The 14,668-nt window shown below is 40.8% G+C and overlaps 1 protein-coding gene across 7 annotated transcripts in view; it reads left to right on the plus strand.

The window, feature by feature from the left end:
- The first annotated feature begins 1,681 nt into the window (after positions 1 to 1,681).
- The window catches only part of ltbp1.L (latent transforming growth factor beta binding protein 1 L homeolog), a 231,990-nt gene continuing 219,003 nt past the window's right edge, over positions 1,682 to 14,668 (plus strand). For 5 of the 7 annotated variants that reach the window (XM_041562719.1, XM_018263016.2, XM_018263020.2 and 2 more), the window contains exon 1: positions 1,682 to 2,528. In XM_041562719.1, coding sequence (XP_041418653.1) covers positions 2,134 to 2,528 — 395 coding nt within the window. In that variant the 5' untranslated portion in view covers positions 1,682 to 2,133. The remainder of the gene's footprint in view (positions 2,529 to 14,668) is intronic. The other 2 variants (XM_018263015.2, XM_018263019.2) reach the window with 1 other exon arrangement.

The raw sequence follows: 14,668 nt of genomic DNA on the forward strand, positions 1-14,668 counted from the left end.
TCACAACCCCATTTAACAGCAAGATGTGTAGTAACAGATTTAAGGGCATTACAGTATCCCTTACACTTTCACTTGCTAATAAGTTTTCGGTATCTTAAAAAGACACTTAATGCTCATGAAGTTGGTAGGGATGTACCGAATCCAGAATTTGGTTCGGGGTTTGGCCTTATTCAGCAGGATTCAGATTTGGCTAAATCCAAGCACCTGGCTGAACAGAATCCAAATTCTTAAAATCATGTGACTTTTCATCACACAAACAAAGAGGCAAAAAATGTTTAAACCACACATGCAGCACGTTGTTTTCTTTGGCCCTTCCTGGCCCTAATTTGAATATGCAAATTATAATTTACTTCAATATTCTGAATATATCCCAATATAGTGGATTTAGTACATCCCTAGATAACAACTGGCTGATGGCCAAGAGGATTGATAAAGGGCCTTGAGTGCCTGAAATGGTGCCTTCTTTCTATTTTTGGGCTAAATACAATTTTTTGCAACACTTCGATTTCTATGGTGTGCTGCTGGTAGGTCCATGACCCCTGTGAAAGGCATGGGTCCTCCATTACAGCATCTGATACCAAAAAAAGGAGTTTATTTTGAGGTATTAGGCTCTCATTGTGTTTGACACTGGCCATAGGGCTGGAGCTAAATACAGGGGCAGGGACTGATGTGAATCAGCAGCTATTCTTTCAGGGGCTGCTGCCGCCTGATGCCTGATGCTTCTAATGTGTAGCGCCGGAGCGGGTCAAAGAGGGGTCGCATTGCTAGTGCAGTGAGCGCTATTATGCTCGCTGCACTAGAAAAGTCAAATTTCCGTTTTAAAAAATGGAAATTAGGCTCTTAAAGTTACCAGAGGCATCTTTTTGCTGCCCCTGGTAACTGGCCACTTTGGCTGTAACGGTCCTGCGCCTGAGGCAGCTCCTGTAATGCTTCCCTCCCCCCAGAGCTTACCTTTTCTGTGCCAGAGAGGGTCTGGAGCAGGGGGCGCATGCACAATTGCGCTCTTTTGCACTAGAAAAGCCATATTAACAGTTTAAAACCTGGAAATGCATCTCTTAAAGATACCAGGAGCTGTGTTTTTATGCTCTGGTACCTTGCTCTGCTCAAGCCCCCTGAGGTGAGTTTTTCAACTTGCCTCATTGGTGCAGCACCCCTGATGTGAATGATATATAGGGCCAGATTCAATTCAGTGAGAAAAGGGATTATCACGCTAAAGTTTACAGATGAGATTCAATTTGAGACACAATTCAGTTCTAATCTCACGGTTTATCATCTGAAGACTCTATTGAAGTCTATGGGGAAAAAAAACTGCAACTGAATTAGGTGAAAAGTATTTTTCTCCTCGACTTGAATCTCGTCCATGAGTTGTCACGTGACAAACCATGAGATAACTTTTTCTCGCTGAATTTAATCTGGCCCATAGCCTCTATAAATATTCCTGTGGAATATACCAGCGTTAAGAAATGTGCACACGCTGACTGAGATGAGTGGGTGTCAAAGTGACAGACAAACGAGGAGCCCAATATACCAGCAGCCACAGTACAGGTTCAGTCAGGGCATATCCCAATTAGGATGTGTTATGTGACGTCACACGTGAGGGTTTGGCTGCCCCGTGCTGACAGGCTGCTGCTGCTACACACAAACTTCTAAAGCACTTTTTTTTTCAAAGCTAAGCACAAGTTTTTTTTTTTTTTGTAATGCTGAGCTGAGGCACAGAGACCTACAGTACACTGGCAGCACAGGCAACCTAAACATCTGCTCCTTATAGAAGCCCCTTGAACTGCCCCCCTTCACTTCTCCTCCTACTTTCCCTCTCTCCCTGTGTCTCACTTTCCTTGGCTGCTGGATGAAGCAGCTCCTGCAGCACTGATCCCTTTCTTCTTAGTTTTTTTTTTATTTTCCTTCCCTCCAAGTCTATTTGCTGGCCAGGAGCAAACGGCTTCTGCTTCTTTTGAGCTTCCACTTTGCCTGGGACACAAGAGGAGTTGCTTTCTTGGCTGTGCAGCAGAAGGGGAGGAGGGGGTGAGAAGAGTTTGAAAGAAGAAGAAGAGCCGGAGAGGGGAAGGCAGGAAAAAAAACTACAAAAAAGCAGATCTGTTGCCAGAGTTACTTGCTGGATACTTTGTCGCACACATGGCTTGCAACAGGTGGGGAGTCGTAGTGTGTGCGGCGGTGCTACTATCCTGCACTTTGGCTAATATAGAAAGCAGAGTAAGGAGGATCACTTATGTGCTCCAGCCGGGACCCCCGGGGATCTACCACCACCACCAGCAGCACCCTATGCCACTCAGCAGCAGCAACAGCCACAATGTGGCACTAAGAAGTGGGCAACAAGGCACCCAGGAGAGGAGTCGCAGGATGAGCCGGGTCATCGCCAGCCCGTCCTTGGTGCAGATTCCTGGGCAGAACGCGGCTTCTGTGGTGAGCAAGCAGAGCCAGTACTATTCTTTCTCCCGGGGCAGCGCGCAACAGGATGCAAAGAGAAACCCCAGCCTGACGCAGATGCAGCACAAGCTCCAGCAGCATGGGTAAGAGGCAACTTGTCTGATCTGTGTGGGACAGGGCAAGGGGTGGGGAATGAGCAGTTGGGGCATGCTTACATTGCACTGCTAGAGTCTAGGGGAGAGAGCGCACTTCTAGTGACTTCAGAGGCAGGTGGTTACTATGGGACTGAGGCACAGCTCTCATTATCCCTACAGGGCAATAGGGATTCCCTTTGTGATTTTTTAGGGTTGAATATGTGTGAGACACGGTACCCCCTTGATTGTATACAATATACTGTATGCATGTCATCTATATCTCCGTGTATCTGCTCTCGCATTTACCTCATGGAAGGAGTCCTGAGTCCTAAAGGTGTCCACATAGCAAGTTAAAGGATCTCTAAATGGGACATACTCCATATTTGTAGGCAGAAATGGTGTTCAGATGTTCCCCTCGCTACTCAATAAAGTGATAGAATAACAGCTATAAGGGAATACAGCTATTATATTACCTCAGCTGAAACTTTCTCCTTTTTCAATAACCAACACAGTGGTTGCTGAGAAGCAAGGAATAGAAACTGTTTATAGTTTTAGACATCAGAAACTGTAATAATAATTACAATAATTATTATGTTATAAGTGTGGCTAAATGTCCACCCTATGCCACCGGCTGATACTTGGGATGGGCTGCAGGTTTGGCCACCCTGTCACATATATATAGATATATACATACATATGTGAATATACAAATGGTGTTTTTTTTTTATAGAGAATGCTTATGGTTGGAAGCATGCATTGTACATTGGATGTAATTGTTTGCATCCAGTCAAAATGCACCACTGCTATCCTCAGAGCAATAATCACAGCTTGGTCCCTGTAACATTTAATGTGATTCTTCTTTAATACGGCTATTATTTTTCACTGTGTTGGAGAAGAAAGCAGCACATGACGTATATGGGAAACTGAGCCAGTTTCCCCGAAGTACAAAAGGTTATTTCTGGCTGGCCTTCCTATTGGCATAGTCACCTCTACTGGGTGTGATAGGATGTTTAGGTCTCTTATGGCTTTAACAGGCTCCGAAAGCTTTCTTCTCAATCCATCATATACTGTCACAATGGATATTAGCAGACTTTGAGCAGCTGGGAAAAGACAACCAGTGGTTCATTTGGGGGTACCCTAAGGCTACTGGATGGTTCCCAATGTATTATCACTTTAATACTGAGGCACCAATGTTGAAAGGGTCTAGACTTATTCTGCTTGGAAAATGTTATTGCTCACAGAATTGTAGGTTTACCGGCAGGTGCCAGTGATCTGTATTTTTTAGTAAATTCAATATAACCTCAGCATTAACAAGATTTGCATCAGTGCAGCTTGTAATTAACTGATTATATCTGTCTCAGTTACTCAGACAACTAGTAGTAAGTTGCCTGAAACACTCTGCTGGTAAGCCATCTCCCACTCAGAGCCTCTCTCTTCTCCCCAGATTAACAGACAACCTTATCCTTTATGAAATTTATAGAATTTTTGGAATGTGAGAATGATAGTAGAAATAGAACTAAGAATTAGTGGAATCTGTCCGAATGTCCGAATGTTTTATTTCTATAATTAACAGATCCCAAATGTAACCACAGATTGCAATCAGGGTATAGGAATTCTACATTATTTCCTATGTTTGTGAAAGTAAATGTAGTCCTGCATTTTCCCCTATCAGCTCGCATTCTTGGTATACAAGTCCTGTCCCATGTACACACACTACAGCACCTGGAAGGGAAGGAGCACAGATGGCATGTGCAGTTCTGTACTGTGCATACACGTGGTGACTGCATTTTGGAATGACTCTGGAAGCAGAGGGGGACTCTGGAAATGTGAATGGTGGGGGTTTGCATGCCAAGACTTTATGAATGGAGGGGGTAGTAAATGTAAAGCTCAAAGGAGACCTTTGGGCTGAGCCAAACTCACGCCCACAGTTTTTACTGACCCTGATGTTGCATTTATATTACTTATTTGGCACCGCTACCTAGTTTGTACACAAAAGTACTATTTCTCAGGTTTATGTTTCATATGATATGTGCACAGAAACATTCTGCCCTGCTGTTGCAAGTCAGTGTGTATCAATGCATTTATACAGACATTGAGAATAGTTGGTGAACAAGAGGTTTTATTTATTATGGTAACCATAATGTGGCCCCAAGTTAAATGTGGGTACCCTGATCTGATGGACTGTGTTCTGTTGTTTTTAGTCGGACACACCTGCCCTATTCAAGCTTTTACCACTGTCCAGTAATCACATTAAGCAAACTTCCATGTCCTTTATTTGTTTACTGTGCATGTAACCACATTAGTACACATAGGATGGGAGCCACTTCTCTACTCCTAGAATAGTAGCCCCATTGAAGCACTTTTTTGCATTTAGAATACACCATAGTTTTGTAGCCATTTAGGGTCAGGCCACACAGGGCGTTTTGGGGAGATTTGGTTGCCTGGCGACTAATCGCCTAGTTTTTGCAGTGACCAATCTCCCCAAACGCCTTCCCTGAATATGCGCAGACTAAAATAAGAAAATGCCAGCGCTAATCACACGCGGCGATTCGTTTTCCGAAGTCGCCCAAAGTTTCCTCGAGGCGACTTCGGAAAACGAACCGCCACGTGTGATTAACACCGGCGTTTTTTCATTTTAGCCGGCGCATATTCATGGAAGGTGTTTGGGGAGATTGGTCGCCACAAAAATGAGGCGATTAGTCGCCAGGCGACCAAATCTCCCCAAAACACCCTGTGTGGACTTACCCATAAATATCTCTTCATAAACAAGAATGCTTTTCTAGGTAATATGCAGTTTTAAACTCAGTTCATGGAAGAAACAGATTAAAAAAATAGAATAAAAAAACAGTATATACAGTAGGAAGGAATGTTGCTTATGAAACATTTTGTACATTATCATGTAGTGTTATAGCCAACGCAACACTTTGCCAGGCGTAAATTCGCTAGGACAACCCTAATTCACCAAAGTGCGAAGTTGCGTCCAGAGTGCTGAATGCTGGCGAATTTTTGCTATCGTTACTTCAGCAATCAAAGTGAAGATGCGCTAGCGTTTCCTAATTTGCACATAGCAGGAAATGATAAAGTTACATGAACATATACTGTATGTTGCAACAAATACGTTACATTGCACAAGTCCAGGGAAGCTTAATAAATAAAATAGAGTTGTTATAATACCCTACACATGAGCCCACTGTATAGTTTATGTTCCATATGCTAGAAAATGGAGGGGGGAACACGGTTACCCAAAAAACATTTTTACAGACCTTTGCAGGCTATCACTCAGAAAGAAGGAAAAGACACCAGTGTTTTTTGGGACTTAGAAAGATTTTGCACTAAAGACTGAGGAAGTCCTATGCACTCCAGTGCACTTCGCCTGGTCTGAGCTGGCGAAGAAAAGTCTGGCGAATGAGGTAACGTTCAGTAAAATCCGCATCTTTGTGAATTTGAAGAGTTACGTCCATTCACCAGAGCGTAAATTCGCCTGGCGTTAGAGTGGGAAGCATAGCTAGTGTCTATCTCCTGCGCCCGTTAGGAAGTCAGCGAAGTCCCTGCGAGCGGTAATGCTAGCGAATTGACGCTAGCGTTAGCCTCTTCGCCCTTTAGGGAATCTGCCCCTATGATGGGGGTCACTTATTTTATTACAATATAATAAAGCTGAAGGAGTTCATGAGGCCCAGCACATTTTTACAGTACTGCAAACACTCTGGGAGATCTCAGTATGAAATCATACTTAGGGTCACCTGAAATTTTTGGGGATCAAGGAACCCAAAAACCATGTGCATGGCCATCAAAATGGAATGACTCTGAGCCCATACTCAACTGTACTGACTGGGGCATCCATTTGTAGCATTTGTGTGATTTCTCTTCCTAATTATTTGTATTCACTACTCTGCCTTCAGATAAAGGTTCTCTGCTTTATTCCCTTTGTAACGTTACTCCCTGCCAATACAATACACTGACCTCTTTATGTAAGATGCTCTTCATGAATGAATGCAGTCACTGAGAAAATATTACAAGGCCTGACCTTTATAGCTTCCTGGTGTAGTGTATGTCATGATAAATATTTTGTAGAAATCGTTCCCAATAATATTGTTTACTGTATCTTGGCTTGAAGCATCTTTACCAGCCCTAAAAAAAATAAAATGTGCCAGTTGAAACACTTCACTGGACATTATGCTTTTTATATTCAGTTTAGTGAAAAGACATTTGCAACTGCCCTTGTAGTGGATGAGGCTTTGAATCAAAGTGAGACTATTGTGATGTATTGCTCTGAGCCTCTGACCTTCTTACAGTTTCGTTTTCTTTAAATGTCCTTTTGCAGTGAACTTATTCAGGCACTTTTAAACCTATTGTGAGATTGTTAGTTTCCTCCAAAAAGGCTATGTCCTGTCAACTATATAGTTAAGTATTACCGGTATGTGATAAAATAAAATACAGGCCAGATGACAACCCTAATTCTTATACAGGCACTACATTCTAAAACAAATATATTCATAATGCTTGAGTTGCTAATACAGGTATGGGATCAGTTATCTGGAAACCTGTTATCTGGAAAGCACCAAATTAAGGGAAGGCTGTCTCCCATAGACTCAATTTTATCCAAATTTCTAAAAATGTTTTCCTTTTTCTCTGTAACAATAAAACAGTAGCTTGTACTTGATCCCATGGAAGATATAATTAATCCTTATGGGAAGCAAAACCAGCCTATTAAGTAAATATCTACATGATTTTCTAGTAGAGTTAAGGTATCAAGATCTAAATTATGGAAAGATCCATTATGTGGAATATCCCAGATCCCAAGCATTCTGGATAACAGGTCCTATACCTGTATTGATTTTTGGTTAACTCCTCCTACCCATTTAAATTCTAAATCATGTCACTTTTACCTACAGCACATTGTTTAAGGATGAAGCTGCTTGTCATGGCTTCAAAATAGACCATAGTGATAATTGGCTTTGATACTACGGGTGTTTTAGCAGAGCCAATTTTCAGTGTTGTCTATGGCATGGTATTTTTTGGCATTTTTTAGTCACAAGCTCCGGCCTACTAGTAGCAGGTACTTGTTGTGGCTACAAAATACCCTGCCATAGACAGTTGCCTCTGCTAAAACACATGAAGTAGTCTAAGGGTAAGGCCACACGAGGAGATTCGGGGAGATTTTGTTGCCTGGCGACTAATCACCACGTCTTTTGCGTGACTATCTCCCCGAACTGCCTCAGCGTTTTTCCCCATAGGCTACAATTCAAAGTCGCCTGCGCTAATGCACATGCGGTGATGCTTTTTCTATAGTCGCCCGAAGTTGTCTCAGTGAGGACATTTGGACGACTATTGAAAAAGCATCGCCGTGAAAACGCATTCCCCTGAAGTTGCCTCAGTGAGGCAACTTTGGGCGACTATTGAAAACGCATCGCCGCGTGTGCATTAGCGCAGGCGACTTTGCGTTGTAGCCTATGGGGAAAAACACAGAGGCAGTTCGGGGAGATAGTCACGCAAAAGACGTGGCGATTAGTCGCCAGGCGACAAAATCTCCCCGAATCTCCTCGTGTGGCCTTACCCTAAGGGTCAGGGCACACAGGCAGATTCAGGGAGACTAGTCGTCCGGCGATAAATCTCCTTTTCTTTGAGGTGACCTATCTCCCCAAACTGCCTTGATTTACATTTTAGCCTGGCTGGATGGCACTCGGATCGATTCATTTCCCGAAGTCGCCCAAAGTTTACCAGACGATTTTTGCCACGATGGAAAAAAGGCTGCATAAAAAAGCAAAGGAGTGTGGTACTGTTTCAGTTTGTGAGCATATGAGCATAAGAGCAGCACCCAGGTAAAGTGAGTAATTGCTGGAGTCCAGGAAGGAGTGGAGATCACTGGTATTTTTGTAAATAAATAAATAAATAAATAAATATAGATGAATATCAACTCTTATGTAGGTTAAGGGTGGGGGAGATAAGTCGCCCAGCGACAAAACTCCTCTTCTTCAGGCGACTAATCTCCCCGAAAAGACTTCCTGCCTGCTAGAATGTAAATCGCCGGCGGGCTGGCACTTAGAGAGCTTCGTTTTCCATAGTCATCCAAAGTATCCTCATTAGGCAACTTTGTGCGACTTCGGAAAACAAAGCGCTCCAAGCGCCATCCCGCCGGCAATTTACATTCTAGCTAGCGGGAAGGCTTTTCTCTGAGATTAGTCGTCCGAAGAAGAGGAGATTTGTCTCTGGGCAACTAATCTCCCTGGAATCTTAGCAAGTGTCATCACCCTAAAAAGCTCTGTTTATCTTGTGTCAGTGGAGATGGGCTTGGCTGTTTGCACCTAGTTCTCTCTTACCTGCATTCCCTGCTACAGACTCCTTGTAGGTCAGCTTTTTATCTTAATAAATCTGTGCAGACAATCTGCTACAGGGCATTGTAACATAATTAGAAGGGACAATACTGAGATGGATCCTTTCAGTGATAGCTTGAGCCTTTGCTGTAATGCATTTAATTAAGTTTTTTGCAAATATATTTGCTGTCAACTGAGTGTTCCTCCTAGTGGCAAAATGCAGAATCTGTTAAAATTTATATTTGTAATGTATGATTTGGCCTAATACCAGGCTTCTATGGCCAGAACTCCTCTTTTCATAAAAATGCACATATACATTCTGTAGGGATTGCCCATAGTCATTTCAATTGTTCTTCCCAATGATTTGCGTTATCCTGGACGGACACGTGTGCAATACACAGATTCTCAAAAATGTTTGTTCTGGGATAGCAGACAATATCATATTGTGGGTGCTGTATGATAGAAAGCATGAGGCTACCCAAAACATAACACTTTGCATTTAAAAAAGCCAGATGCACTGCTCTAAGATGCTACTATTTATTGAGCCTGTGGGCAGATGTTTGGACCTCTGTGTACATGAAGTGCCAGGGACTATTACACATTTCAATATGGACTTGGCAGGGTTCATGGCAAATTGGCACTGTTCTGTTACTGTTTCTGATATTATTTTTTGTACTGTTTGTACTGTTTCTGTTATTTGAATTTTAAAACACTATACAGTCTTCTCCTACATGCTGCTGTGCTAGAGCTTGCCCTGTACATGTACTTGTGCACGCATGTTGTGAAGAAATAAAAAGTATGTTTAGCTAATAAGGCATTTATATTTTTCAAATACTAACTTCAGCAGTTAATAGATAATACATTAAAATAGCAATAGCATGCGGTAACAAAATTGCTCAGGAAAAACAATTATGTTGCAATTTCCCCCCTCTTCCCATTGTAGGCAAATAAAAAGATATTGTTCAGAAGCAGGTAGCTTTATTAGTCACATCCCCTGTCAGAGATAAGGATCAGTACTGTACTACTTTATGAGAACCTTTAATGGCTTTTCTTTGCATCAAAGACTATTTTATGTTCTTTTAATATCAAATATGTGAGGTCTTTGATCACATACAACACTGAGCCAATTCTAGGTAACATCATTTGGTAATTTCATGCACTTGATGAAAGGTGCAGGAAGAGAAAGAAAGTTGGTTATACTAAGAATTATAATTGATGGGAATCCACCATTAAAGGGCAAAAAAGGGACAAATAAGAGTACATCATAAAGGGCTTGTTTACAATCTCAAAAATGGACACAATATATTGACCCAATTCATTAAAGCGTCTTGCTCAAAAACACAGTCCTTGCAATATCCTATGAGTAAGTGCCCCAGTAGGCACGAAACGCGTTAGGTCTTGTCTCTTATGTCCTAATAAATTTTTCAATTTTTAACTGATTGGTTTATTATTGTTGGAGGTACTCACATCTCTTTTTTGAAATGTTGCCAACTGCCATTGAACCCACGCAGTCTGATGAATCACATGCAAGATGCAGGACTGGTCCCACCCCCAGATAAATAAGAAGAATTGTGGGTTGAATTGGAACAACACTCATTAACACATTAACCCTGGATAGAAAAAAAATGCAGCAACATGTGATGCATAATAACCTTTCCTATGTAATTCACTAGTTGCGTGTGATTGTGTTGCGACCAGAGGCAATAATAAAATTTAAAAATACCCATCAACACTAATTCCAGTCATAAACAGTCCAGCTTTCCCTCCAGCACTAAACCCTAAGGATTCTAGGACTAGTAGATGGGCATTTACAATTTATTCACCTATTGGATCAAGGCTCTCTAGTTACCTGAGATAGACAGACAGCTAGATAGATAGACCAATTTGCATTAGTGCCAATACAACTAGATTGTGCACTTTTTCAGCTACTTAGGAGGCAAAAATAATCTAGACTGGGGTTTGAATGATCTAGAGTTTTTATGTGCCCAAAAAACTTCCCCCTCTAATATCATTGCCATACTATATAACTGTTTAATGAATGAATATAGGGACTACATTATGGGGTCTATTTATTATCAGGGGTGTAACTACAGAGGAAGCCAAAGGGGAGCCCAGAAGTGTAGAGGGGCCCAGGAAGGCCCTAAATAATGAGGAATTTCAATAAATCACAGTGAAATTCATTGGCGTAACTACAGAGGAAGCATATCCTGCAGGGGGACCAAGCAGTGCAAATAGCCCAGAAAGGCTGAAATTAATGAGCAACTTTCATATATCTTGGTACAATAGGTCAATTCACCAATGTTTTTGGGCCCCAAAATGAATTTATTGTGGTGCCCAGTAACATCTAGTTATGCAACTGGTAAAATTAATACATTTACCAATGTTTTGGGGCCCTAAATTGAATTTGTTGAATTTGTATGCTGTGTAAAAAAAACATTTTCCGATTCGCCAGCCATCGCCATGTAAAAAACAATGTGCTTATCCATCTTTATACTGGTTTTCGGCAACTACATAGGTTCGTGAACAAATCTAGTATAACTGTAAGCTGCTGCTTAAAAATGCTATGAGAAAATATGGCGATCATCCATTGCAGCTTTTTACGTGGTTTTCCCTAGATCGAATCCCGCCGGGACATGCCTGTTGGCTTTAATGCAGGGTCAGAATTAGAGGTAGACAGATTGGGCATGTGTCTAGGGTATAAAGCTTGGGGGGTGCCATGCATGTACCTTCACTGCTGCCTTCCCCAGTCTGGTCTGCAGAGTTGCTGTTGATTATTAGATTACATGTTTCATTATGTAGTGCATTAATGCAAATGTATCCTAAACCTGTACTAAAGTCAGAGAGACATTGCATATTCTACCATACAATGGGCCAGATTCAATTCAGCTATATAAAGTTATCTCCTGGTTTAATCACATGAAAACTCATAGGGGCAGATTTACTAAAGGGTGAAGTGGCATCGCTAGTGAAAACTAGCCAAAAAGACAATCTGCAGGGACATTGCCGATTTACTTAAAGGTGTAGAGGGCAATTCGCTAGCGAAAGAGCTCAGTGCTAACAAAGTTTCGCACCCAATTTTCGCTCAGGCGAATGGTCGTTACTCATCAAATCCATCAAAGTGCGAATTTTTAACTACGTTACCCTTTTCGCCAGAGTCTGCTAAACTGCAGAGTCCTGCTCTTTGTGTTTGTTTGCAAGCATACGTGAGGGGAGGGGGGCGTGCGTATGTTTGTGCCTGCCCCGGCCCTGCTTTAATGGATTATACGATGTCTGAGGCAGCAAATAATAATGGAGTCAAATCCAGTGTTCAGCCTACATACACAGCTTTATATATTCTACATTTATATTATAACTTTTTACACCTTTTTTTCATCATTTAATGTTACACAGCATAACAAATCGGCCGCTAAAAGTATGCCATTTGTTAGTATTTGAGAGAGAGGGTTGGGACTTGACCTGCAGGTAGGGTTGGGCAAATTGTTTCACCTTGTTTCGCCACGGAAATGACTTGTATGGCGTTGTGCGTCAAAAAAAGAAGACGCACGTCAAAAAAAAAAATGTTGACGCCCATAGACTTTAATGGGCGTTGGTGACATTTCGCCGACGAAACGGGTCAAATTCGCCCATCCCTACCTGCTGGAGGTGCAGCTGGAAAAAATGCATATAAAATTTAAACTATTATTATTAATTATTAACAAGTATTTTTAGAGCACCAACATACTATGCAGAGCTGTAATAGCTCTAGATCAGGGATCCCCAACCTTTTGAACCCATGAGCAACATTCAGAAGTAAAAGTAGTTGGGGAGCAACACTAGCATGAAAAATGTTCTCAGGTGCCAAATAAGTGCTGTGATTGGCCATTTGGTAGCCCCTACGTGGATTGTCAACCTAAATTGAGGTTCTGTTTGGCAGTTCACCTGGTTTTTATACAACTAAAACTTGCCTGGAAATCAAAAATAAGCACTTGAGGCCACTGGGAGCAACATCCAAGGGGATGGAGAGCAACATGTTGCTCACGAGCTACTGGTTGGGGATCACTGCTCTAGATGTTGTAAGAGTAAAAAAAATGTCACTGTAAACTGTTAGCAAGATGATATACATTTAGACAAATATTTCTGAAAGCTAATTGAATATGTTTGAGGTGTAAACCCTAAGGTTGGCACCTAATTGCAGATATTTTGCAGATACTTGACTCAAAAGACAAAAACATATTGGCAAGAACAACTGAGATATGCAGTATTCCGTATAAAAAATACTTATAGATCCATTTACAGTTCTTGTGTACATGTGCGCCTGCATTGGAGCGCTGGGGAGTTGTGCTCCCTGGTTAGCGACTGGGCAGCATACCACCCCTATTATTCTACCACCCTAGGTCCAGCCTTGCCACAAATTCTTGCCTGAGTGGGAGTAGCCATGGTTGCTTGCTTTCACCTCATCCAGAGATTGTAATAATAAGTACCTCCAGTGCTTGGAGGAGGTGGTACTATTGTCCTTACTTTTATCAAAAAGAAAAGGCATACAATAGATATACATTCTAGAATGCTAAATAGGCATTAACCCCCTTTTTTCAGGGTTCTTATATTATTTACTGTACATCACGGTACCATTACTTGTTGAGTTCTGTGTTTAAGATCCTGGACGTAAATAAATATTTCAGTTTTTACAAAAAATATGGAAATGTGTCTCATATTTATGTCTCATATTAAAGATGCAAAGGGTCACTGTACCATAATTTTGGAATTTATCTTATTGATTTGCCAAATGGAAATATTTATAAGTGAGTGTGTAATTATTTCCCTTTTGCTTTATTTTATCAAGCTAATATAAATATATATATAATATATATATATATATATATATATATATATATATATATATATATATATATATAGCTTTTAGATGTATTATACCCCGAAGCTGTTAATAGCATGAATCCAAAAATACGCCATCTAAAACCTGTCAAGGTCATGTAGGAGTTAATGGTAGAGGTCCCTTGAACCATTTGAAGATGTTTGTAGCCTTCATGATGTTTTTCCCGGTGGGTTTCACTCGAAAACTCATTTTGAGTATTCAAGTTTTTCACCCCTACTACACTTATTCGAGTTTTTTTTCTTAAAAAAGAAACTATTCGTGTTGTGAGTTCATTTGAGTTCATTCGAGGTCTGAAAAAGCTCACAAAGCTCTAAAATTTGACCTTTGATAATTAACCCCCTTAAAGTTAAATTTTTCACCTGCTTAAGTATTTCAATAGCAGCTCTTGGAGAGGGATCACCAACTCTGTAAACTGTTCTAAATGATACATTAGTTGATACTAATGAGTTTCTTTAAAGACAGCTATTAGAATTGATACAATAGTTGCTAATATTCCACAGATGCTGCTGAGAAATGTATCGACTAATGTGGCAAATTGTAACAGTTCAGAGTCTGCACTGAATTACTGAGCTGAAAAAAAAAACTTAAAAACGGAAAGTGAATGAAAAATGTATTTATTTCTGGTGAACAATCTGAAAACAACTGAACCAAAAAAAAAGTTTGGAAGCTGAACAAGCTTTGTGGTTTAAAATTTAGCTGTATATCCCTTTTTTGATATAGTAGGTAAAAAGCAATTTAGACGAAACCATAAGGGGGAATGGTTAGGGTCCAGATTTAAAAGTGCAGTTTAGTAGTCCAGTCAAAATGGCAATTACAATAGCAGGGATGACTCACAAGGTTTTCTCATAATCTGTAATGAGAGGGGTCTTATTACTATGCTGTAAAAAGATTTTTATAGAATTATAAGAGCCAAGTACAAATAATTGCAAATTGGAAAAATAGAAACACAATGAAAGAATAAAACA

This window comes from Xenopus laevis, chromosome 5L, assembly GCF_017654675.1.
Source record: "Xenopus laevis strain J_2021 chromosome 5L, Xenopus_laevis_v10.1, whole genome shotgun sequence".
NCBI classification, from domain to species: Eukaryota; Metazoa; Chordata; class Amphibia; order Anura; family Pipidae; genus Xenopus; species Xenopus laevis.